General features: G+C 43.5%; 1 protein-coding gene and 1 non-coding gene across 2 annotated transcripts in view; one reads left to right on the top strand and one right to left on the bottom strand.

Annotated features, from left to right (window-relative positions):
* The window catches only part of LOC119450500 (dual specificity tyrosine-phosphorylation-regulated kinase 4-like), a 220,713-nt gene that overhangs the window by 186,960 nt on the left and 6,946 nt on the right, over positions 1 to 26,807 (top strand). The window contains exons 6-12 of the mRNA XM_049665926.1: positions 9,769 to 9,909; positions 10,856 to 10,994; positions 14,488 to 14,610; positions 15,424 to 15,616; positions 16,596 to 16,725; positions 19,031 to 19,159; positions 23,993 to 24,108. Of these exons, the coding sequence (XP_049521883.1) occupies positions 9,769 to 9,909; positions 10,856 to 10,994; positions 14,488 to 14,610; positions 15,424 to 15,616; positions 16,596 to 16,725; positions 19,031 to 19,159; positions 23,993 to 24,108 (971 nt within the window). The remainder of the gene's footprint in view (positions 1 to 9,768; positions 9,910 to 10,855; positions 10,995 to 14,487; positions 14,611 to 15,423; positions 15,617 to 16,595; positions 16,726 to 19,030; positions 19,160 to 23,992; positions 24,109 to 26,807) is intronic.
* On the bottom strand, positions 7,382 to 7,497 carry Trnal-caa (transfer RNA leucine (anticodon CAA)). Its single transcript has 2 exons — positions 7,460 to 7,497; positions 7,382 to 7,427 (listed from the first exon to the last, which is right to left on the bottom strand). It is a non-coding gene; the product is annotated as a tRNA-Leu (tRNA).

Genomic DNA, 26,807 nt, shown 5'->3' with positions numbered 1-26,807 from the left:
GGGTATCTTGTACAAATGACGCAAGTGTTTTCGGAAAGTCACCAAGGAAGTGGTTAAGAAATGTGGAGAGGCTTTCTGTCGGGGTGTTGTTGTTCGATACTATCGGACGCCCTGGGATATTAGCGGTGTGAAGTTCAGTGGGTGGAATTTTATGAATTTTCGGAAGGAGGTAGAAGCGTCCTGCAGCTTTGTTGCTTGGTTTAAGAAATTTGAATTCTGACGGTGTTATCAATTCATCATCCAAAAGTGATTTCAGCCTGTTGGTAATTTTCAGTGTGTATGGTAACGTCGGATCGTTGTCTAGCTTACGGTAATGTTCAGGGTTGTTTAGCTGTCTGTAAGCCTCGTGCTTGTACTTATCTATCGGCCAAATAACTATACTTCCACCCTTATCTGCTTCCTTAATGACAATGTCGTTCCGGCAACTAAGATTTGAAATGATACGATTCTCTGATAAAGTTATGTTTTTAGGTCGCTTAGCTGTCTTGGATTGGCTTATAATTTCTTTAGTGACAGTTTTAAGGTATAGGTCGAGTTCTACGGCTTGTTCTGGTTCAGGAGTCCAAGTAGATTGGGCTCTAAGTGGGATCGTCCCGGTGTCTGGTACGTTGTTGTCGGCGAAAAAAATGTCTTATTCGCATTCGTCGGGAAAATTCCGAAAGATCCTTGTGAAGCTCAAATTCATTTATTGTGTTGTTCGTGGGACAAAAGTTTAGGCCCTTGCTAAGTACGTCTATTTCTTCCCTACTTAATGTTTTTGAAATGTCTACAACATTAGACTGATTTAATTTTGGGGAGCCTTCAGCCACGTCTGGTATTTGTAGATTCGAGCTCCCTTTTGTTGGCGTGAGGTAGCCGTTTGCCTGGAAGGTTGTTTTCTGATTGAAGTTCGCTTTCTTCCTCTGTTTTTGAACCAGTTTTCGAGACTGTGCTTCGTGGTACTGTTCTAAATCTTTCGTCTCATCCGGTGTCAGAGCTATGTTCTGAAGTCTATGGCTAAAACTTTCCAGTTGTTCTTCGCAGTGTTCCGTGAGTATATTCAAAAGTGAGAAGGAGGCATTGTTTAATGTTGTCTGCCAGTTTGCACGATGATGGGGTGGGAGTGTTCCTAGAGCTGGTATAGCCTTCAGGGTTAGTCCCTTGGGGATTATATTGTTCTGTGTGCAGTCTGTGTACGTTTTCAGATGGAAAGTGTAACTCACACGTTTCTTGGTAAGTTTTCTAGCCTGCAGAAATTCTGTACTGCGTGGCTGAGAGTGGTTATTAACTTGCAATGACTGTCATTTATTTGCCTTTTGGCGGGTAGATCTGCGTGTCGTTTGCTTCTGTTTGGCAGGTTTGTTTCCGCATGCCTCACTTAGTTCCACCTCTGTTTCTGTTTGAGTCTTTGCGTGTGCAGGCGAGCGTGTAGGTGTCTGTGTGAATGTTTCGGTTATGGATTTTGTGTTGTCTGTGACAGTTGTGTCTGTTTGTACTGCCGTTGCGTGTGCAGGTGAGCGTGTGGGTGTCTGTGTGAATGCGTCGGTTATGGATTTCGTGTTGTCTGTAACAGTTGTGTCTGTTTGCACTGCCGTTGATTCAGTCTTTGGAATAACGTGTGCGCGGTGGCTCGTTTCACAATGAGTTGTCTGTGTGCCTGAAGTGACTGTTGCAGTTGTGTTGTGCGGGGTGGCACTGTCGGTAGGGTTGGATTTACAGAGTGTTTTTCTGTATTTGTCCTTAATAAAGGATTTGATGTGTTCGGAAGCTAGATGTATTCCTCTGCGGTTTAGATGGAAGCCATCCCAAGCTACGTGTTCATGCGGTGCTTCGTGTATTTCTGCGTGGTGCATTGTGTAGACGTTGTTGTGGACGCGTTCTAAGTTAAAGATTAACGAGTTGAGTTTGTTGATTTCCTCATTGTGTTTCATGAGCCTGTTAGTTTGGTGGATTAGTGGTCGGTGTTTGTTTTGTAGACGGGGAGCAACCGTTGTCACGGTTATGTGTGCGTTTGGGCGAGCTGTTTGTATGGTGCGTATTACGTCGTTCATGGACTCGATCGTTTCCGTGGCGTTGTGTGTGTTGAGGTTGTTAGTGCCTACATTGATGATGAAGTGTGTGGTGTCCACTGGCGTGTCACAAACTAATGGAAGAATATCTGATGTTTGCGCCCCGCTCAAATGTCTTATGTACGGCGCGTGTGGTCCTGGTGGAAAGTATTGCTTCAGGTACTTGTACTGGCTATCTGCAAGGATCGCTACATGTGCAAAGGATAACAAGGGGCACTTACCCTGTTCCGTCATTGTCAGCTGGTCTGGAAATCCAAAATCAAAAAAGATGGCTGACTAATGGAGTAGCACACGAGGAATAAGGATTATAAACAGGGATATTCTTCTCGCCTTTCATTTCCATTCCCCAAGTGCGGGGTATACCAAACCAGAATCTTTTCGGGTTAACCTCCCTGCCTTTCCCAACCCGTCTCTCTCTCTCTCTCTTGAATGGCTTACCGTTAGTGTTGAGAAATATAAATATATTGACATCATCCTCACCAATAATATGTCCTGGGTTGAATTGTTACTAACAAACCTCTACAAAAAATCGGGTGCTACATGTCTGCGTCGCGCAGCCAAAGCAGAATCTTTATAGGTAGCTAGGGTTGTTCGTTTTCGGGTAAAACCCGATTTTATCCGCTTTTTTACACTCCGAACATGTTTCAGGAGAATCGGGTTATACCCGATTTCTCCCCGAATTCCAAAACCACATACCAACTTTTTATTTTTTTATTTATTTATTGTTGTTTATTTATATTTATTTATTTTTACGCTACACGGAGTTTGCGGTGCACCCGCGCTAGCCAGTAGCGTACCCAGGATCTCTGCCAGAGGGGGGGGGGGGGGGGGGGGGACAGTTTGCCCATACCATCTAAATAGCACTAATTTCAATGTCCTCGCGGGAAATTGTCAAAAAATGCGCTTTTTGTGAGTGTGCAGACGATTGCGCGTCTTACAGCTTAGTTGCAGTACTCAAATGCGCAAGGAAAGAAAAGGGGTTAAACAAAGAGGGGTGGTTAAGTCGGACTCGGGGGGGGGGGGGGGGGGGGGGTACAACCCCTTAATCCCCCCCTTCGGTGCGCCACTGGCGCTAGCTACCCTGCCTCGGGGCAATGGAGTCAGATCTGTTGGCTTAAGTGAACTCCAGTGACCTACAGTTCATTTCACAAGTTGTGTGCAGCACTGTGGACGCTACACGGCTCCAAACCAACCGCCTATATACGAGCGCGCCTAACTCTGAGTTGCACTGTTAAACGGAACGTCTCAGAGAAAGACGAAAACCAGCTAACGTTATGGAAACTGGGAGTCGTCTTGGATCCATTCCAGAAATGTCTCCTGACCCAGTCATTTGATGACTACCGACCTCTCTTCATTTCCGTTACCGACTACGTGGATTCGCTCCATGACGAGTTTAACCAGTACTCGCTGGAAGCGAGCCCCACTAACTCAGCTGTCGAACTCATTGAGTATTGCCATGACTCTACCGCTCGCTACCCCAGGCTGGCGAATACTGCACTGGCATCGTTGTGCCTTGCGAATGGGATGTTGTGATGTCGAGAGAACTTTCTCTCAACGCGCTGAGATACGATCAAAGATCGGACAGGTCTCGGATGGAGACCGACATGTTGCGCATCCAGTTTATGTGTATGTTAACGAGGATGTGTAAAAAATCGATGACCAGCTTTTCGCGAATAAAATGTTTCATTTCCTCGAAGATACCAATGATCTTTACTGTCATTATTACTTAATAATTTCTAAACAAACGCCTAACTTCGGAGTATTTGCTAGAAAACCCTTATGTCCCGCCGATTACTAGCTTGAAACAAATCCGTAGTTTCAAAGCGTTAGCGTTAAGGAGCTCGTGATAACCTCCAAGAGAAAAAAAATCCCGAATTACTTAGTAGATTGGTAAATTTAACCCGAAAAAAAACGAATTTCGGAATGGTTCCACAAAAAAAAACCGATTTCTCCCCGATTATCAGCTTGAAAAGTAGCACCCGATTTTACCCCCGCATTAAAATAAATAAAATAAATATAAAGCCTGAAAACGAACAACCCTATTTATAGGGTGTCCCAGCTAACGTGAACCAAGCTTTTCAACGAAAAACGGGTGACTGGAAAAAAAAAAAAAACAGGATGCAAGATACTATTTCAAGAATTAACTGTGTTCGGTCGTCAGATATCTGACTGCCGAACACCGTAGGTGTTATAATTGTTTCTCGCACCGTGTTTCCTATATATATATATATATATATATATATATATATATATATATATATATATATATATATATATATATATATATATATAATATATATTTTTTTCCTTGAATAGCTTGGCTAAAGTTAGCTGGAACACATGGTATAAGTCACTCATTCACCCCATTCTTGAATATGCAGCTGTTGTTTGGTGTCCATACAAGCAGTTTCATACTTGGCAAACTGGAGTCAGTACAAAATAAAGCAATACGATTTAGTTGCCGCCACTATGACCGTGATTCTTCACCTTCCTAAACTTTCGTCTTCGTTAGGCCTCACCCCGTCTTCTCACGCCGTGCTGTTGAATCATTAAAGTTTTCGCATTGTATAAAAAGTGGCTCTCGTCGCCTGACTAACACAAAATACCTAACACCGGCTGAGCCCTCTAGGACAAGCGATTTCCGTGAGATTAATCTCACGTACTTTTTTCAGCGTACTAACTCATTCAAATACTTTTTTTTTTTTTTTTTGCCGCGAACCATTGACTATTGCGCACGAGTTCGTCGACACTGGACCAGCTTTTAGACACGATTTGTCGATTTAGACACGTTACCGATTTTATTGTTTTATATTCGTGCGGTTCAATGCGCTCATTTCATGCGTGTACAACTCCGGAAATTTATTTACAGTGATTTTTTTTCTTTTGTACATGTGTTCCACTCTTGCTATAGCCTCAAATGGGGCTGCAGTATATATGAATAAAAAATAAATAAATATATTGCCGAACTGTCGCTGCGCGACAGCGCAGTGCTTAGGTTGCATAGTCGCAGCGGCATAAGTTGGATCCCCATTGGCGATAGTTTGGTTTTCTTCGAGGTGGCCGGACGGAAGATGACGGCGGCACTGAAAGTGCGGACGGACATAGCAAACCCAGTTTAAGAGCTTTTTTAGATGGTGTATAAAAGTAAAAGATTGCACATTAGTCACTCAGATAGCTCTGACGAAGAACTACTTTTAAAGTTATATGTTCTTTTCCATTCCTTGTTCCATTTAGAAGCTTTCAGAAAATATTCAGGCGGAACAAGACATGGCGGTGAGACGGGCGGTTCCGCGTGAGTGAGACAACTTTAATGAATATCCTGCAAGTTGATGGCCTGGGTCTAGGCCGCGCCGGGGGCAGCAAGGAAACCCTGTCTCTCGGTAGCATCCCGCGGGCTTGCTGGATGGCCCGAAGTTGGTCCTGTAGATCTTAGCTAGTCAGTGCGGCTCTCCACCGCACCCCGAGTTCATCCGGGGGGACGGCGATTCTCATCTGAACAATTTCGCAATCCCATAGCATATGCTCTAGGGTGGCTCCTCTATCATCACATAATTTACATTTGGCCTCAGCGTATAATCACGGAAACATGCGGTTAAGATGTACCGGGTTCGTGTACGTTCTGGTTTGAAGGCGCCTCCAGTCAACCGCCTGAGACCTGTCCAATTTTGGGCTATAGGAGGTGGATATATACATCTCGACTTTCCGTAGAATTGGGTAATGTCACTGAATGAGAAAAGTCTAACACTATCCTACCGTTCCATCTCCTGCTCCACCATCTCCTCCTCCCCCGCGGTTTCCTCGTTCCCCGTAAAGTGCTTTTGACAGACACATCGTTCCGCTACGCACTAACACAACATGAAAAGTAATCACAACTCCTGTCGTGAGAGTATACTGGTGACGGCCCAACGGGGCACGCCGACTCACTCGATTGCACACCGCAGTGCAGTAACCAGGGGGTGGCATACCAATCACGTGCCTACGCCCCCCCCCCCCCCCCCCCCCCGAAATTTATTTGTCAGTATGCTATACCTTCCAGAGCAAACGGGGATAGCTGATAGCTGGGCAGGCCATGTAATGCGTAGGGTAGATAACCGGTGGACCATTAGAGTTACAGAATGGGTACCAGCGAAGGGAAGCGCAGTCGAGGACGGCAGAAAATTAGGTGGGGTGATTTCGATAGGAAATTTGCTGGTGCAGGTTGGTATCAGCTAGTGCAAGACAGGGCTAATTGGAGATCGCTGGGAGAGGCGCCTTCGTCTTGCAGTGGACATAAAAATAGGATGATGATGGTAATGACAACGATGATGATATCTTCTCATCCCCCTTCATTTCCCTACCCATCCCCGGTAAAGTGGGTGGCCCAGCCGGAAAAAAGTTCTAGCTACGCCACTGGCACTCGGCCAGAGTAAACCTACTCCCATTGAGGAGTACGAGAACTCCCTAATCTATTTAAGTATGCACTCTAAAAACAGCTTACACCTTTTTGGGCGTATCATAAAAAAAATGGGGGTTTCACGTGCCAAAACCACGATCTCATTATGAGGCACGCCATAGTGCGGGACTCCGAAATAATTTGGACCGCCTGGAGTTCTTTAACGCTCACTCAAATTTAAGTACACGGGTGTTTTCGCCCCCGTCGAAATGCGGCCGCTGTGGCCGGGATTCGATCCCGCGACCTCGTGCTTAGCAGCCCAACACCATAGCCACTAAGCAACCACGGCGCGTTGGGGGGGGGGGGGGGGGGGTGGAGGGGGGAGGAGGAGGGAGGAGGAGGAGGAGGAGGAGGAGGAGGGGGGGGGCGATCATTGTCTGACAACAATAATCGTCATCTGTCTTGTTTGCGTTTCCTTTTGTTGAAAACTCTTCCCTCATTACTTTCTCAGCAAAAATACTATGCCAGGATGGGCCTAATACATGTCTCTATTTGTCTATCAGCAAGCACTATCACAGTGCATAGGCACTGATACAAATTACCTTTACACTAATATGTACCCAATGCAAATTTTTATTGGACTGGCAGGAAACTAATAAGCAATTGTACTAGACTACTATAAACTTATATTTCTTTGGTTGCGGAGAATCAGACTACCGCTATAGCAGTATAATTTCGCTTTTATAATCAGTAGGACCTGATCGACAGGTGACAGGACTGTTAGAAAAGCTTCCGTTCAACTCCTAATGCGGCAATTACGCAGCACTCAAAAGACTCAAATGGTGGCATGAATGTGGCGAACAAGCGTATTTGACCCTTCCAAAAAGCAAGACAGCTGAAGTTGTAACCTGCTAAATGATCACTCTATTCAATATTATAAATGTCAAAAAGAAAAAATTTGTGTCAGAAGTGGGATTCGAACCCACGCCCACATTCGTGGACCAGAAATCCCATGCCCTTATGAAGGGGAAGGCAAAGCCTTGAGTCTGGCGCCTTAGACCACTCGGCCATCCTGACAGCGGTGCCGCCATTTTTTAACGAGTGATAAGTTGACTGTGTTGTTTCCCATATATTGAATTTTTTCGGATAAATTTCTAAAATACTTTTTATTTGCCGTGATATTATATGTCATTTGAACCTATAATATTCCTGACACGCCTGACTTTATTTCAAGGCCTCGTAACGTGTAGGCGTTTTAGCTGTGTACGCGTTTTAGTAGGGAGTAGGATTTAGTAGTAGGGTGTTTCGGATTTACTTCCTCCCAATATTTTGTGGTCCCTGTGAAGCCAAAAACAAACAGGCAGGCGGAGAACGTCGCAGCACGGCGCACGCTGCCCTACCGTAATCTGGAACATGTCTCCGCGAAAGACTGAAAATCGAGAATGAAACAATATCAAATAAAATCGAGGGGTATATGGAAAACAAATGAACTGTTCTGCACCTAACCGTGTTTATCCTGTTGTAGCACGGCGAAACCAACTGCAACGAGCTAGACCTTGTGGCGTCATCTCGCGGGCTTTTCTCATAACCTGCCAGCGCGGGCATCTTGAAAGTTTCTCTGACGCTACTATTGCTTTACCGCTTTTCAGTTGCATGTTCCGAAAGTAGTTATAGGTCGTTAATCGTAATTCTTTGGAACAATGCTAAAATCAGTCTCCGCATTTTTTTTTTTAGATTCTGCTTTAAATCACATATTCTGGCGAGTCCATAGAGTTTCTCTGTGGCCGGGTCACTTTAAATAATGATGATGAGGATAATAATAATAATAATAATAATAATAATAATAATAATAATAATAATAATAATAATAATAATAATAATAATAATAATAGCAAGGCGAAATTTATGCTTAACTTAATAGAGTGGTGGTTTGGGGGAGTTGGAACAGTTCAGTCATAATGGCAGTCAACAATAATTTCTTGTTCTTGGTTTTCTTGTCCTTTATTTGCGTAGTGCGCTGACCACCATTATGACATATTTACCCTACGTCATTTAATTAATTTGTTTATTCATTCACTTGTTTCATTCATTTCATTTTGAGAAGCAACACATGGGTCAGTGGTGCACCGATGGGGGAAGGGGGGGGGAGGGGGGGTTCGGGGGTTGTAATCCCCCCTGAGGCCGACTTAACACCCCCTTTTGTTTAACCCCTTTTCTTTCCTTGCGCATTTGAGTACTGCAACTAAGATGTAAGACGCGCAATTGTCTGCACACTCGCAAAAAGCGCATTTTTTGACAATTTCGTGGGATGAAATTGAACTTAGTGCTGTTTTTAGATGGTATTGGCAAACTGTCAACCCCCCCCCCCCCCCCCCCCCCCCCCTTGGCAGAGATCCTGGGTGCGCTACTGACATGGGTTATGAGAGAGCTATAGATGCCATAATAGAGGGCTCCAGACAACTTTCTGCTGTTTAATTAGGAGTTCTTTTAATGTGCACACTATGCCCTGAACATTAGCATTAGGCTACATTCTGCCTGTTTTGGAAAGTGGCCACCACAGGCGGGAATTAAAGCTGCAAATTTTTACGCTTAGAAGCAGAACACGGTCAGTGGCGTTCAGCTTCTAAACGTTAAAGTTGTAGCTCAGTGGCTATCTGTATGGCATGCATATAAGACATGCATATAAGACATGCATATAAGATATGCATACAAGATTGCGACCTGTTCAGATAAGGAGCAGTTGGTGCCATATTTGCATTTCGACTGTTTTCTTTTTAAATTTTTTCTCAAATAATAAAAAAGTGGGTGTAGGTGTGGACTGCGGTATTCTTGCGGAAGGTATTCTTGATGGACATCAGTGCTGTGTGTCCTCATCCTGAAGGAGTTTGGTATGCTCATTTCGTGCCGCTTTGGGCATGTGGCTAGTCAGACCTCATGTAAAAATGGCAATATTTTCACAAGAAGGAAGTTAGCTGCCACTTCGACATCAGGGTTCAAGCCATTGCCACGACCACTGCGTCAGTTGATGTAGATGAGTGAAGATTCTAGAGGTGTTTAGACATGGAGAAATCAATTATACTTATACCCATAATTTGCTCATCAGCTTATTGGTTGCTGCATTTTTGCTAGTAGTTTTTACCTTATAATTACCAACATCGCCTCCGTTTTTTGTGATCACTACATTTATGGTCTTGCAGTTCTGTTCCACTGGGTAACTCAATTTAGAATCTCTGTAGCACTCCTATTGTTTACACATATGAGATGCCCTGTTATATACAGTCTTTGCCTTTGCGCATTGAGTAGGCATTACGTGTAGCATGCATACAACTCTGTGAAATTTTATTTCAGGTTTCATCAACAGGCCCTCATTGAAGTGAAGATATTAGACCATTTGAAGAAAAAGGACAAGGACCAGTATCACAACGTCATACACATGTATGACTATTTCTACTTCAGGAGCCACTTATGCATCACGTTTGAACTGATGGGGTGAGTGACCTTCCCCATGCCATACTCAAATGCACAGCTTTGCACACTTCCTATTTACCTCAAACAAAGATGGAACAACATTCTTATGACCGAAATATCACATACTGAGGTACTGGCACTGTATCTGTACCAAATTTTCATAACTATACACTCTATGAAATCAGCTATGTACTAATTGTTTCTGCTCATCAGTTGGCAATTCTGGAAGTGAAACGAAATCTTACTGCCTGTAATTTTATGCAGCATTTGCTCGTGCTGTATAAATAGAGACAGGGATTGATTAAGCATATGAGCTGCGTGGCAAAGCACAAGCCTGTGTATTTTTGGTTTAGTCTGCTTTTCTTTAAAGTAATTTATTACTTGGCTAGTAAGTTATCAAGCAGCAATTATCAGTTCCTTACTGAACTATTGTTGGGGTGCTGTGTTCAAATGCTATGATGTCCTTTTATAATGCACAGCCCTTTAATTTTCGAGACTCATGCAATTTGAAAATTCCACAAAGTTTAAGGGCACATGAAAATTTTTGTGCACGGACTGACATTCTAGGCTGGAAAGAACAGGAACATTTAATGGCCACGAATATGAGCAATACTATATATGCCTTTTATTTCTTTTGTGAATAATATGCACCACGAAATTATAAGGCTCACAGTATCTTTTAGCAAATTGCTTGTTATCAGTACAATCACATATGTACTACAGGTGTGCCAAAGGAATACATAATGTGCTCATTGTGGTTGCTTGGAAGGCAAACCATGCATGGTGAGCACCAAAAACCGGCACTCAAAATAACATTTGTTGAGAATTGATGGTGCGTTTTGAAGCTTGCAAGAAGGGTATACCTTTCCATAGCTATAGGGCTCACTCGTTTTAAGAACTTGACAACAAAACACTGCAGTGTGCCTGATAATGCTCTACACAATGCTGTGCAACCTTGGCCATGCAGAATGAACCTGTATGAGCTCATCAAGAACAACAGCTATCAGGGCTTCAGCCTGAATCTCATCAGGAGGTTTGCCTACTCCCTTGTGCAATGCCTGCGGCTCCTCCACCGGGAGAGGATTATACACTGTGATCTCAAGCCTGTAAGTGGACTTGGAGCAGCCCTCATAACCTTGGCGCCTTTCATAAACTCTTTATACTCCACGTCACTAACTCTGAGCAGTGCAGTGAAAGCTACAGGTCTTGTCAGCTAATCAGAAAAGAGAACCAGAATAACAGCTCCATCATTGTACCCCTCTGATTGCTCTCCATGTGATGCTTACTGAATGGAAGCATCACGGAAGCACTAGCAGTGCACAATTGGCAACCCAGACCTACTCCCTTCCATGCAACACGCAGCTCTTGTTACTGATTGACTGGCATGTGAGCCCTATAACCTTCACTGCGCGGAGTTGGTGAGAAAAGCAGCATAGTTCGGTTATTGCATGTGCATTCCAAAGTAATACGACAGCCTGTCCTTTCTTAGCATGCCTTTCACCAATAAAAATATGGAATAATTGGCTACGAATAGTACTGGAATTGTGCCAGTATTTTGCTGTCAAGCACAGAGAAAGAGGGCAATTTATTATAAGAGAAAAGGCCGAGAGGTCGGTCTGAACTACGATGTTCTAGCCTGCTGCTCAGCGTTGGGGTAGAGAGAAGGGGAACAAAAGGAGAGTGAGAAAGTGAAGCTGATGATGATGAGTAAAAAATATAAAGTTAACTGGAAACACTTATTGCAGATCGTGTATCTAGTTCAGTGTCTCTCAAAAAACCCACAATGGCCTACATGGCCTGGCATTAGGAGTATTTGGCTGTGCACCAAAAATAAACTTTCAAGTGGCCAGTTGTTCATGCATGCCAAAGATCCCTCCATTGATTGTTTTTCTTGCAAGTACAGCGAGCACACACAAAAAATGTGATCTAAAATATATGATCTCAGGTACGGCACAGTTCTCACAGTCTGGACTGACTATCAGTAGCTGTCAAGCGGAGTTACTAGCTAGCATACTAGCCAGTGGCACACCGACGGGGGGGGGTTCGGGTGTTGTAACCCCCCCCCCCCTCCATCCACGCGTCCAGCCCCACCAGTCCAATGTGTACCTCCAGCGCTCTGTTCACATTGTCATTACAATTCCAAAAAGACTCTATCACTGTCTTGTAATTATTCTTTCACTCTTAAATTACTTTGAGTAAAACGCTGACGAAATAAACATCGTCATCATCCTTGATGTCATTATTATAATTATTAGGCATTTTATTTGCTGTTGGAGTCCTGTGGCTAAAGCAAAGAAATTGCATATTATGCAAAGTGCTCACACACACACACACACACAAAAATTGAACCCCCCCCCCTGGCAGAGATCCTGGGTGCGCTACTGATACTAGCCGACACCGCTTAGTGGGGACAAAAAATTAAACAAACATACAGAAAGGATGCTGGACACAACTAGCGCTTGCAGCATACATACATGTGCAGTGCAGTTCCCTCCCGACTTCATATGTTTCTGAAAGAAGATAGTTGATAGTTTGTACTTGCTGTGTCTAGCATCGATCCTGTCTAGGTGTTTCGCTTTTTCCCCCACTTAGTCAAGTTGTCTTGTATGAATCAACACTAACTACAGCCTCTTTTGTTGCTGGAACACACAGCACTAACAAGCAAAAGTACCCCCCATAGAGGGTGATGTATAGGCCTGTGACCCCTAGCCTTCATTCATGCTCAAGTTTATGACAGCAATCTGCAACAGCCAATGTGAAATCATTTAGGGGAAAGTCAACAAGGATTATATAGTTTCTCTTTTACCATCTTGTCAATAATGTTCCAGTTACCTGTCATGTACCATAAGGGGTCCTTATTTGGTCTTTAAAAAAAGGCGGGAGGGGGGCATGAAAGAATTACTCATTAAGAAGCACAAATTATATGGTCAACTGTGATATGTACTCATGTGCATCTTGGAATTCTTTCCTCTTGGGAGACAGATAGTATACGAACTTTAATATAAATAGAAGAAGTAAATCCTATATACAGTGTAGACCGCTTATAACGTAAGTCGCCGGAGTCGCGAATATCTGCACTATAAGCGGTACCGCACTATAACCAAAACAACGATTTTCAAGCCCTGTACGTGTGCAAAACATGTGTACCAAGCATGTAGACACGCTTTGTACTATCGCGCGCACATCGCGATTACGTTTTCTCCAGTGAGCTGGCGAAAACATAATCGCGATGTAGCCGGTGGTCTTCAAGCTCGACAGCTTTGCACCGGGTAAAAACGAAACAACTGTTTGCCGCAACCGCTGCGGAAAAAACCGTGACCGCTATCGACGCGATTATGAACAGCGACTTTGCGGTGCTGAAGGCATGCGCCCGACGTACGCACCGAGTCGTCCAGTCGCTGCAACTGGCCGTCGAAACCGCGGTCGCTATCTAAGCGATCATCGATGGCGACTACGCAGTTTTTTAGGCACGCGGCCGACGCGTGTACCGAGTAAAAACGAAACTATACTGTTCGCCGCAACCGCTGCGGAGAAGCAATCATGGATATCGACTTTGCGGTGCTGAAGGCACGCGCCCGACGTACGCACCGAGTCGTCCAGTCGCTGCAACTGGCCGTCGAAACCGCGGTCGCTATCTATGCGATATTCGATGGCGACTACGCAGTTTTTTAGACACGCGGCCGACGCGCGTACCACGTAAAAACGAAACTATACTGTTCGCCGCAGCCGCTGCGGAGAAACGGCGGCCGCTATCGACGCGATCATCGATATCGACTACGCAGTTACGAAAGCCCGCGGCCAACGCAGTGTTATGCGCGGCGGTAAAACGCAAGAATACAGGCTTTAAAGACACAAATAGGTTCGAAGCGTTCCGGCGTTGCTGTCATTCACGTACGCTTTCAACTGATGGCTGTGGCGATGCGGACTCCGCCGCTTCGTTTCGGTTGGACGCTAGCGCCGTTCTTGCTCTTTTGCGTCGCACATTTGCGGCGCTCCTCGCTCACCGAGCTCCGAAAGTAGTCCGAGTTAACCGATGTGTGGCCAAATAAGTCCGAATTACTGAGAGTTTGATTGCATTGAATAATGCATACGCCGGCCGGCAGCACGCACCTTGATGAGAAGTGTGCTCGCTGCCGCCCTTGTAGGCGAGATTTTCCCGCGCAAGCCGCATTATAACCGGTATTTCGTCTCACGCGGCTGCACTGTAAGCGGTATGCGTATACATGGAGTGCTATGGGAAAAATAACGGGAGTCTGAAAAGACCGTACTATATCCGGTCCTGCACTATAAGCGGTTACGTTATAAGTGGTCTATACTGTACCACAGCAGGGCTCGCTACTTCAGGTGGAGTTTAGTAAAGGGAAATTAAAGGGAGTAGGCCAGAAAAAGAAAGGCACATAAAATATTTACCAGAAACTGACGTAAGCACTATAAAGATTCAAATAGGCGTTGAAGAGTATGCAAGGCAGTGATAATAACAACACAGCCTTAGTGGTTTGAGTGTGTTTCAAGACTTTGTTAAGCTTAATACACCAGCTAGACGGATATGACTGTAAGCTAGACATCCTAATTTCCCATCCTTCTGACATTCCCGCACAGGAAAATATTCTCCTCAAGCAGAGGGGCAGCAGCGCCATCAAGGTGATAGATTTTGGCAGCTCCTGCTTCGTACACCAAAGGGTCTACACATACATCCAGTCTCGATTCTACCGCTCCCCGGAGGTAAGCTTTCTTGTTACTCCTCATAATCGCATGACCACCCTTATGATACGATAAACTTTCTTTAAGAAAGGACATCGCTTTGTTGGCAGCATACTTTGATGGGCAGCTCAACATTTTTCTTATTCTGTAGATAAGTGAGGACAAAAATGCCTACACTGTGTAAGCATCAGTATCAGTATCAGTGAGTGAGGATTCCTCTTAATTGTTAGAGGAGAAAAGTAGCCAGATTTAAGCAGCTGCAGAACCTTCTGAACAGCACTCCCATGGTTACATTTTAAAACAGACCAGCTAGCTAGAATACTGTACTGAAAATATGAATGAGTGCAAAATAGAGACGACAACTGAGGTAGAAACAAGTACACAGTACAAACACTCATTAATGTTTTCAGTGCAATATGAACAAACTACCTCAACAAGAATTAGTCCGATAACATATTTAAGTGACAGCTGAGTTCAAGGTCTATTTGGGGAAGCGGATAAGGGAAAAAGAGATTGGACCAAGTATGGCTAGCTATATGGACACTTCACGTTCAAAGTCAGTTCAGTTTCTGCCATTTAAGCTCAGTTCGTGACTCAGTCCTTGAAAAATGTTACCGTCCTCAGCCAGCGCTTTTCCCAGAGTGTCTTTATACCCTGTGTTTTACTACACCAGCTAGATGATGTGCAGTTAAAGTTATGTTCCGTGTGCACGCACATCATTACACTTGTGGCGGTGGTTACTGGAATTTGGGGTCATTGCATAGCCTCATTTGCCACTTCGATAAGGCAACCACGTCGTCCGTCATTTCATATCCCCTTGTTTCATGCACAAAGGTGATCCTTGGCCTTCCATATGGCACCGCCATAGACATCTGGAGCCTGGGCTGTATCCTTGCCGAGCTGTACACGGGCCTTCCCTTGTTCCCGGGCGAACATGAGGCCGACCAGTTGGCCTGTATCATGGAGGTGCTTGGCATGCCACCCCCTTGCGTCCTTGAGCTGGCAACCCGCAGGAGGCTCTTCTTCGGTGCGCAACACTCTTTTCTCTCTTGCAGCATAAATACGTATATTTTTATCTCACAGCATTAGAGAATTGCAAGCAGTTCACGTGGCGACACCTGCCACTGGTAGCTGAGTGGCTTTACGGTGTTGCGCGGATGAGCGTGAGGTCAAGAGTTGCATTGATCTCGGTCATGGTGACCTGATACCGATAACAATAGAATGCAAAAACGCTCACGTACTGTGTTTTGGGTGCACATTAAGGAGCCCAAAACAAGGCGTAAAAGGAATCTTAAAAAACAAAAGATAAAATGATATAGAAAGAAACAAATCAAGATATTTAAAGGGTCAAAGAGTGTATATAATCCCTGACTGGCATAAGTAAAGCAGCTAGGGCCTTCATGGGTGAGAACGTGTTCTCCTTTCTGTCCCACGGCTCTCGGAAATGGGGCAAGCAGCACAACTATACACAAGTGAACCATTCTAAGATTTTAGAGCACAGCTCTTAGGCGCCCATTCCTGCGACAAGCGTCTGCATAACCGAGCGAACGAATGCAGCGAAGGATGAAAGAGCGCACGTGGAGCGCCGCAGGGGATGAAAAATGCGAAAAGGAAAGCGGAGGAGGGGTATGGTGAAAGTGTGAGAAGAAAAGCGTAGTGCAGCGAAGATGGCTACGAGATGGTGCCAGAGTAGCGCGCGTCGTCTGGGAGGTCTGTCTGCGGCAGCTGCTGTGAATCCTGCCCACGCGTCACCCACACACTCACTCTCGCAATCTCCAGATTAGCAAGACATTCGCGCCACGCTTCGCTCCATTTACAACGTGCCGCACGAGACAGATTGTCCGCGCCAGCCAATAGATCGCAAAATGAAAACACATGCATAGAGCAGCGCTCAAATTTCGCATTAAGGAGTATCGTAATCGTTGGTGAACTTTTTTGAAACCACTTTCATCAGGATTCAAAACTTCAGGGCATGTGTTCACATTTGTCCTATTTTTCTTTCTTAGACTCGAAGAACGTTCCTCGTCTAACTCAGAACAGCAAAGGAAAGAAGCGAAGACCAAACTCGAAAACGCTTGCTGCTGTTTTAGGCTGCAATGACGAGGAGTTCGTCGACTTCCTTTCCCTTTGCCTTGTGTAAGTATAGTTGACCTTTTCTTTTTTTTATTCCGTTAGTTTGTCAAAGGAAAAAGAAAAGTGTCCGGCCACTTTGATTCACCTTTACCACTTTGTTTCTTCAGGCTGGGATGATGAGGAATGCATACATATTCATTGCCTAAACTAAAATGCGAAAATCTTCTTTGCACAAAGACTTACAGAACTCATAAATAAATATTAGACAATGTTTTACATAAAGCTAGAATAATAGAGACACTATATATTTGGGGTCCTCAGATAGCATGGAGAAAGTCAAGTGAAGGCCCTTTTTCATTTATACAGCAGTTTTTTTTATGGGTAGGACCATTCATGTAGCATGCTTCTGGTGCTCAGGAATTATTAAAATTCTTGATGGCAGCAGGGCATGGAGGGTTCCTGGCTGAGAAGACCCACATTATGTGCCTGAGAGGAGCTGGCTATGAAATTATACAATGATAGTAGAGTGCCTCACACGGATAGCCTGGTGGTATGAACTTTCTGGTAAAAAGAAAGGAGGTTTTGATGGAAAGAAGGAGAGCTCTGGTGAGGGTGGAGGGAGGCGAGTCGCTATGACAGCAACACTGACTATTGTTTTCTGGCAGCAGTCAACTAGTGCAGTTGCACATGCATATTGGGCTGGTGGTACCGCATAGAGTGCCATCCACCCTAGTTCTTAGAGCTGAGAGAATGAGCACACAGACTACTCATGTACCTTGTGCAGCACTGATTATCGCATGTTAACTATTTCCAAAGGCATGGATTCTGAGTATATAAGCATAAGAAAGTGCTAAAATGCCTTTCGAATGAAAATTCACCCAAAAAGACGAAGCACGCTGAAGCTACAGCTATTCACCTTATGAACAGTTGATGAACGACAATGTGTAGGATCAGTGTAATATTGGTGAGAGTGAAACCAGGAATGTAGTGAGTGCAAGGAATCATGACAAAAAGGAACACAAGTGCAAGAGAAAGCAATCATGATGATGGCAAAGCACGTACTGTTGAGTTTGTTGACACCATTCTTGCACATGTCGCCACCTCCCTTGCTGAGAAAGGCAGCAGCGTACCTAGTAAGTGAAGCTTAAAATTACACTAAATCATCAATGGCACTTGCTGATGTCACATTTCTGGCACCTTAATGGATCGAAAATTCTCTCCCTTCCTCTCACGGCTCTCAACCTCTGCACATAATTTAAATAATAAGAATAAGATGATGTGATGAATGTCACGCGGTTGCTTGGGTCATTTGTTTGCCGTTTGAGTAGCACATATCTCGCTTGGATTAATTACGTCTGATCACAGCAAGATCTGGAATCACAAAACCACACTATGCACTGCATTAGTACATATATTTCAATCATCCACCATATGTACACACAAACAAGTATAATTTAGTGTTGTGTTCTTGGTATATGTAGTTGTTCTTAGTGGGGGCTTCTTTTCTCTTCAGCCATTGTGAAGAGCTCCTTTTGTTTTCTGCATTTTTGTTTTCTGCATATTTTTTTGTCTTGTTTAGTGCTTGTTTTTTAGCTACAATTTTGGGACAACCAGTTAATTAGAAGCAAAATTTTCTATTTTGTCACAGTTAAAACAACAATAATCACAACATCTTCTGCTTCCTTCTGCCCTAGCTAGCGAACTTGGGTTATTCTCATATCAAAGAGAGATCTTGCAAAAAGTGTGAAGAGTATAGCTCCTCACTACGCGCTTCAGCTTTACTAATCGAATGTCTTGCACAGCAGTGAAGGGGTGTTAGGCAACACAGATATTTCACCAAGGAGGCTTGCAGTCTGACTGTAAAGTATTAAACTAAAACTCTGATGACAGGAAGTCACTTTGAATCCTTCACTCCAACTACATGAGGTTATGGTTTTCCGATAAAGGTCAAGGTTTATCAGTTCTTTGAGATGACTACGAATCAAAGTTAAACTGCAAGTATCATAAGAGCCACAAGTTGATGTTAATACAGAACATGGAATGTGCAAGTATAATAGGGCGGTGATAATATGAGCAATTCCTTGGCTGATCTTTTGGATGAGATGAAACTGGAAACGTTTGCTGCAAATATACAATCCTCAGCTCCACACTCGTCAAGGGGGGTGAGTATGTAAAGGCACTTAGAAAAGGTGTGAGTGTGTGCCCAAGTGTGTAAGAGTATCTGTCAATATGTGAAGAATAATCTTTCAAAGGGTAGGACAGAGAGTGAGGGTGTATGACATCGTGCAAAGATATGTGAAGGTGAAACAAGTTTGTTAGCATGTGATTGCAAGTTGTAATAACTAAACATCTCACTTTGTAAACAAAGGTGGAATCCCGACACCCGAGTTACTCCTGACGAGGCACTGAGGCACTCCTGGCTTGCCATGCCAAAGGACTCGAGGCAAATCTACAAGACGGTACAGGCCATCACTGTTAAGGAGACAGAAACAGGCAAGTCTTGGATAGTTTTTCTTTCCTTCATTTTCTCATGCACTTGACAGGAAGTGTACATATATTGTGCCGTATTCATGGCCTGGATATAGAGATAGCTTACAAATGATGTGATTCTGTGAGAGGGATAAATGTTTCGAATTTTCAAATCATAAAAAACTGAAGCCATGAGACTAGGTATTCAGCTCAACTCAAGCTGCTGTGACATCACTGGAAAGCTTTTCTGAACTTTTTCACAGTACGCAAGAGCATCCTTGTAAACTTCTTTTTTTTTTTAAGCAGTTACATATAACATATATATGACATATGGCATGTGCCGCACATTCACCTCACTTCATTCTTAGCATACCATGTAAAGCTTTTGTTTGAAGGGCATAACAAAGCAATGAAGACCCAAAACATCACTGGCATAAAAAAGGTTCAGAGTGCCACTAAAGCGTTAAGTGACATGTACCCGAAATTATGGCAGCTGACAATGATAACAGTGCCAGCAATGACAATAAAGACAGTGACATGCACCACTGCAGTTAATGCAAGCTACCACTGCAGGCTACATGATGGCAGTGACAGATAATGGTCACATGATGGTGACGATGTGATGACAATGATGGCAGGATGGCTTATGTGCCACAGTCACGGTATGAAATATTAGGTAGTAGAATAAATTTGGTTTTTTTTTTTCGTTTTTTTTTTTTCACAACTCCTGCTTCTACCAAGGAAACATAATGCTGATAGTTGAAACAGATACCATGAAATTGACTATCTCTGTAAGAAACTTTATTTTATGTTACCACCCACAACTAAGGAGCCAACACTTGATGAAACCAATGGAAGAATGAGTTGTACTAGTAGCCTTTGTTGATATTTGTGACAAAGCAGAATGGCAGAAAACGGGAAGAAAAAGCAACATATGCCAGGTGGACAAAGAGCGATGGAACGAAAAATCTTAGGCCTAACGTTAAGAGACAGGAAGAGAGCAGTGTGGATCAGAGAACAAAGAGGGATAGCCGATATTCTAGTTGACATTAAGCGCAAGAAATGGAGCTGGGCAGGCCATGTAATGCGTAGGATGGATAACCGGTGGACCATTAGGGCTGCAGAATGGATACCAAGAGAAGGCAATTCGCGCAGTCGAGGTCGGCAGAAAACCAGATGGGTTGACGAAGTTAGGAAATTTGCAGGCGCAGGTTGGAATACGCTAGCGCAAGATAGGGGTAATTGGAGATCGCAGGGAGAGGCCTTCGTCCTGCAGTGGACATAAAATATAGGCTGATGATGATGATGCCAGGTGGTAGGATCCGAATCTGCAACCTGCACATGTTACATGCAGTGTACACCAATTGAGCTACAGTGCTATACCTGCTACCATGCAGGATGTATTCTGTGCATAGCCACCCAGTCAAAAAAAGCAATTGACTCCAATTGGTGAATTTCCAATTGGTACCAACTGGAAAATTTCCAATCGTAAATTAGTACACAACTGGACCAATTGAACCAAACCGGAACATGACCAATTGGTTTTTGTTGGAGTGACCAATTGTACCCAATGGGTGCCAATTGGTTTGAAACCAATTGGTTGGAATGACCAATTGCACTAATGGGCAATACCAATACACATATATACCCCACAAAGCAAACCTTAACGAGATTCCAGCTGTCAGAAACAGGTTTCCTATAGCCTTAGTACTGCATGCATATATAGCTATAACTAATTCCAGTTTCCTTGAATGGGTTCATAAATTGAAAGTATGATTTCCCAGTTTGTTAGGTTCTAGCTAGTTTATTCCTATTGGTAGTCCAATTAGACTCAGTTGGGAATGTAAGGTGGGCCTAGCTGTTTCAAACTGGCAAGTCCAATTGGACTCAATTGGTTGCATCGCTGACTCAATTGTAACCAATTGGAAGTAAGGAATTTCCAATGGGCCCAGTTGATTCCAATTGGAAAGTTCAATCAGACTCAATTGGTTTCACTTTGACTCAATCATAACCAGTTGGAAGTAAGGATTTTCCAATTGGTTCCTATTGATCCCAGTTAATTCCTACTGCAAAAGCCAATTGGAGTCAATTGTTTTTTTTTTTTTTTTTGACTGGGCATATATGCATCGTTTCATTTTATTTTCATTTTATTACCTTCAAGTCCGTACACATTACAGAGGGGAGTGGTACATAACATATAGGGAGAATTAACAAACACAATCAAGACTAATCAAACAAAAGGCAATAAATAAAGCCAATTACAAGAGCAAAATAAAGAGCCAATACATGTTAAAGTAGGAGCAATCGATAAAGAGAATAAACGGTGAGAAGCAACAATGCTACACAGTAGTTCAAACAACTGAAGAAGCGGAGCAGCATATATACAGAACACAATGCACTGAAATACGCAGGTAACCAAGCATGCGATAACTGTTGTTAATTAGGCAATAGATGAAGCTTCCAGCTAAGATCATTAGTTATATAGACACCTAAGTATTTGTAAGAGGTAACGGGATCTAAAGGAATATTATTTAATTCATAGCAAGCAGGAGCAGTGAGATTAGTGTGCGATGCCCGCATAACTTTACATTTTTAACATTTAAATCTATGGCCCATGTATTACACCATACTATTTAGGCCAACTTGTAAAGCAGAAACATCGGCAGGGTCAGCAATTGCGTGATAAATAACGCAGTCGGCGGCGATTAAGTGGATAGGGGGAGGCACTCAGTTAGGAAGGTCATTAATGTAGACTAGGAAGAGAAGAGGGCCCAAAACAAAACCCCTGTGGTGCACCTGACGTGAAAGATGTTAATGGTGCATTGTTATTGCTAACAAACACATACTGCGACCAGTCTCCTAAGAAAAAAATTCTATCCAGCTGAGAATATTTACGTCAGTATTGAGGCACCTGAGTTTAAGAAAAAGGCAATGATTAATTTTGTTGAATGCTTTAGGGAAATCCTAGCCTATATTATCATCAGCCTATTCTTATGCCCACTGCAGGACAGCCTATATATCGACTGTTAACTCGGCATTTATTGAGTGGCAGCTGGCTGCCAGAGAATCCCAGCACAGGACAATCTTTCTGCTTATCTCTAAATAAACCCTCTCTCCTGAGCCAGATTATGCTGCAAATCCCTTGTTGAATGGTTGGCTCCAGGCATTTTCTCTTGATCATATCGAGTCTACAATATCCGCCTGTGACCCCATTGCCTTGTTTTGATTCTACACCACATGCGCAATGTAGCTTTCAGCCTTAGGAGCTCGTGATTGGCAGCAGATAAACCTTATTTGAGGTGCTTAATGTGCTCTGCCACTTCATGGCTTCAGTAACAGTGAACTTCAACAGTACAGTTGCGTTCAGTATGAGCTTCAACACGGTGCCCATGGTCGAAGGAACCCCAAGATTGCGTGGCGGCACCAACATACGAAAAATTAAAGAACTAAACGCCATTCCAATTACTGGAATTTACTAAACCAATTTTTCGTATGTCGCGGCGCTGCCGTGAAGTCTTGGAGCCGTTTTAACCACGAACCTCTAATTGCAGCTCATATTGAATGCAACTGAATACAGTATAGACCACTTATAATGTAACCGCTTATAGTGCAGGACCGGATATAGTATGGTCTTTTCAGACTCCCGTTAATTTTCCCATAGCACTCCATGTATACGCATATCGCTTACAGTGCAGCGGCATGAGACGAAATACCGGTTATAATGCGGCTTTCGCGGGAAAATCTCCCCGACAAGGGCGGTAACGAGCACGCGTCTCAAAGAGGTGCGCCCACCGATGGGAGAGGAGATCAACGAGGGCGATGCGGAGGAGGAGCATGAGACGTGGAGCATGAGTCCAAGGGCGATAAAATCGTTGCCACGCACCGTATGTGCGAGTGAACCGCGCGCCTTCATGAAGAGCAAACGCACAGCGGAAAGCAAACGCGACTTCCATCGCGCGATAGGCCGTGGGGGTATGGGAGGGAGGGTAGGCGACGCTGTGCTGTGGCACCAAATGCATATCTTGCAACCGGGCGCAAGGCAAACTGGCGATGCTACCTCCCACGCGAAAGGAGCAAAGCAGGAAGGCAGCACGGGAGGGAGGGAGGGAGGGGGGCGGCTTCTACTCTGCCAACAAATGCGTTCGCGCCTGTGCTAGCTGTCGGTGTTGTCGCGCGCACCATATCTTGAAAGCAATCTCCACGCGGCTCTGACCTTTGTATGCACTGTGCTTACGCCGCTCAGTTTCCGTTGAAGCTATAGACCGCATGAACCTTCACTCGCTGCAGCGGTCACACCACACTTGTTCATTCAGTTAGTAAGCGAATGTGTCAAGATTATGCAGCCGATAAAACTACTATCCCTACTCCTTATAGCTCTCTAGTAATTTGCTATCGCAATTGATGCTTCGCCTTTCGGGCGAAACTGAGAGAATTTAAAAAAAAATTATTACTTTGTCTGCTTCATGCGAAGATCGTGGGTACTTGGACATTAACCTTTCAACGTTCGTAAATTTAAACGGATACAAAACTCCCAGTCGCACGCTTCGATTCTCGGATACACGCGGCTGCTTGGGCTACATGTTTTGCATACGTGCAGGGCTTGAAAATGGTTATAGTGCGGTACCATTTATAGTGCATGTATTAATGACTCCGGCGACTTATGTTATAAGCGGTCTACACTGTATTCCTTAAAAAAACTCCTGGTCCTCCTTGCCCTTCTTGGTGTGTGCAGCAATGCAATATAGTCATGTGCAAGTAATATTGTTGTTACCTGAGTTCATGACATGACCCGTCTTTCCAGTGCGAACATTTTTGTTCAAATGTTCCCTTCTTCCTCTTTCTTTCTCACAAATGCAGGCAGCTTATCGAACTCCTACAAGGTCTACAAGTGTGCCAGGCCAACCGAGCAGAAAATTACGGAGCAGAGGAAAGCCACTACATCCAGCAGCGACACAAGCGCCTCATCCGAGGAGTCCCGTGAGTGTTCGCATACATTATCCCCTGCCGAGCAGTGCTAATGATGGAAGCATCATTGGCGACTGGAAGATCTAGAGTCTTTCTAACCGTACACTCTAAAGACAGTTTACAACATTTGGGGTTCATCTTTATCCCGAAAGAATAATTGTCATCTATCTTATGCGTGCCTTTCCCTTCTTTAACAATGCACGATTGGTAGCTCTAGGTAATGAACGGCATGTGCGTTAGCAGCGTGACATATAGAATTCTTGATATGAAAGCAGCGAGGGTAGACTTTTCAAGAAATAAAAAAGATGCAGCAGATTCAATGAGTTGGAATCTATATACAGCGAAGCTTTGTGAGAGTGCTTAAAGAGTCGAAACACAAGTTCGTGTTTATTGAATGCTCACGCAAAGTGACATGGAAGGCTTTATTCAGGCATTGTAGAAAGGCTAATGCAATGTGCCACCACGGATGCGCGAATGCGAGCTTTCTGGTTCTTTTTTTTCTTTCCCCCACACGGCCAGCACCGCCGCTGCAGTGGATGCGAATGCCATCTGGTGGTGGTGCAAGGAACCAAGCGGCGTGAGCCCTCCGCTGTGAATGGTTGGCTTATTTGGTTAGAGAACAGCCAGACTACAGCACCAGCCAGAAAAGCGTCACTTTTAAAATGCAAGCAAGACAGATGATGATTATTGCTTGGAGACAATATATGCCCGAAAGGGGGTAAACATTTTTTTAGAGTGTAGTGAAAGTTCGAATACTGCTACACATCTGTATTAGTCTAATAAATTTTTGTATTTGATGTATAAGATATTTATTAATCTGATGGGACTTTATATTAAGTACAAGTGTTTATTAGTCCGACAGGAATTTGCATTGGGTACATATAACTAATCCAAAAATAATTTGTATGAGTGTGATAGTACTTGCTGATCAGGCTGATATGAATATGGATTAGGCCCATCGACAATTAGCACTGTTACAGATAAAGCTTTCTGGCATTGTAAGTCATAGTAGCATGCTAAGGTTATGCATATATGTTCTGAAAATTGTATTGGAATTGAAACTAAATGCCAGTTGGTTTTTATGGAACTTGATGAGTCATTTGGTTCCAATAGGTTCCAATTGGAAGTCGCTGGTTGAGGGTAAGAGTAAGAAATGGAAGTCCTAAAAATTAACAAAGTTCTCTGTTGCACTCAACCTCCATAAATCTGGAGATGATGTTTTATGGAAACTGTCTTCTCAGGGAGGTTCTTATGCACATATTCATGCAGACAGCGCATACAACCTTTGTTTGTTGTAATCTGTACAGTCATTGTCACATTTTTTGTCCTGTCAAGTTCAAGCAGTGCCTGCAAGCTTTCTTTCTCCCATATATTAATTTAGCTGTTATGCACTGTTATTAAATTCCTTCATTTCTCCAATCACATGCCACTTAATTTGTAATGCTATTTAATATTTGCTTTATGATGCGATATGTAATGCTACTTGATATATGTTCTTAATGATAGCTTATCACTGACGCCCGTGTCGTACGGTCACGTAGGGGATATGATAGTTTGCTTGCATATCCTAGCTGTTAATCCGATAAAATTTATGAATTACCCTGTTTGCTTCTTCGTGCTATGAATCATGTAATTGCCTATTTGCAATCGGTCCCACCCTAGTGCCTTGTCAGCCATGGACAGATAATTTTACAAACATTGTATTCCAATTGATGTCTAAATCTTTTTCTGGTCACTTCTGGTGGACAGGCAATAAAAAAATTTGTTTAGTCAAAGTACCTTACAGGCCTCTATTTGGGGCATTGGATAAGATGGGCTATCAACAATACATACATCAATAAAAATGCAGACAAACCTAGGCATAAAGCCTAGTGTTACTGCAGGCTACCATTACAATCAACACTCTTCTCAGCTGCATCCTGCACATACACATTGCAGATCAGATAGCATGAGCACAGCTGGCTATGGTGTCAGATGTGGTAGCATTAACAGTCACATAAGGTATCATTTTGCAAAGTGCAAAATAAAACAAAGCAAAAATGGGTTGGTACAATGGACAAAGATTGTAAGCTACGGGTGTGTTCCAAATCTTTCCATAGACAGCTATGTTCAGCAAAGGCATTGCTGTCTTTGCTGAACAGTGACCACTGTTCTAATCTTGACATAGATGGCAAAAAAAAAAAGGTAGCTTCAAGGAGACAGAATCAAAGTCTGTAATGATATGCTATTGCTGTCTGGTGAGCAGACAACACTGATAATTAAGTGTTTCATTGGGGCACTGCCTGGTAGAGTGGAGTCAAGCAAGCCTGGTTAACTTATATGAATGCAAGAATGAGACCGTTTAGAAAGCCTGCTGGCTGAGGTGTCACACATTATGCGTGAGTGCTACTTAAGTAGCTAGAAGTCGCATGGTCTTGGGAAAACACAGGGTTTGGAAAGCAGTGTGTGTGTCGTCAAATTGCCTGAGTCCAGTTGTCTTCACGACACAGGTTAGACAGCACCACAGCCTAAAATAAAATATGAGGGAAACAAACAACATTCTATTTCTATGGGTATTTAAAAAAGTTACTGACAATAATATTTCAGTTTACCTTGGCATAAACAAATTCTGACATCAGGGCACGAATAATGTCGAATTGTTAAGTTCAAAAATGCCTGTACATTGTCATAGTACTGAGTTGCATGACAGAAAAGAAATTCTAAGAAGGAAT

Source organism: Dermacentor silvarum, chromosome 4 (assembly GCF_013339745.2).
Source record: "Dermacentor silvarum isolate Dsil-2018 chromosome 4, BIME_Dsil_1.4, whole genome shotgun sequence".
Lineage (NCBI taxonomy): Eukaryota > Metazoa > Arthropoda > Arachnida > Ixodida > Ixodidae > Dermacentor > Dermacentor silvarum.
This window is presented reverse-complemented; position numbering and strand designations above follow the sequence as displayed.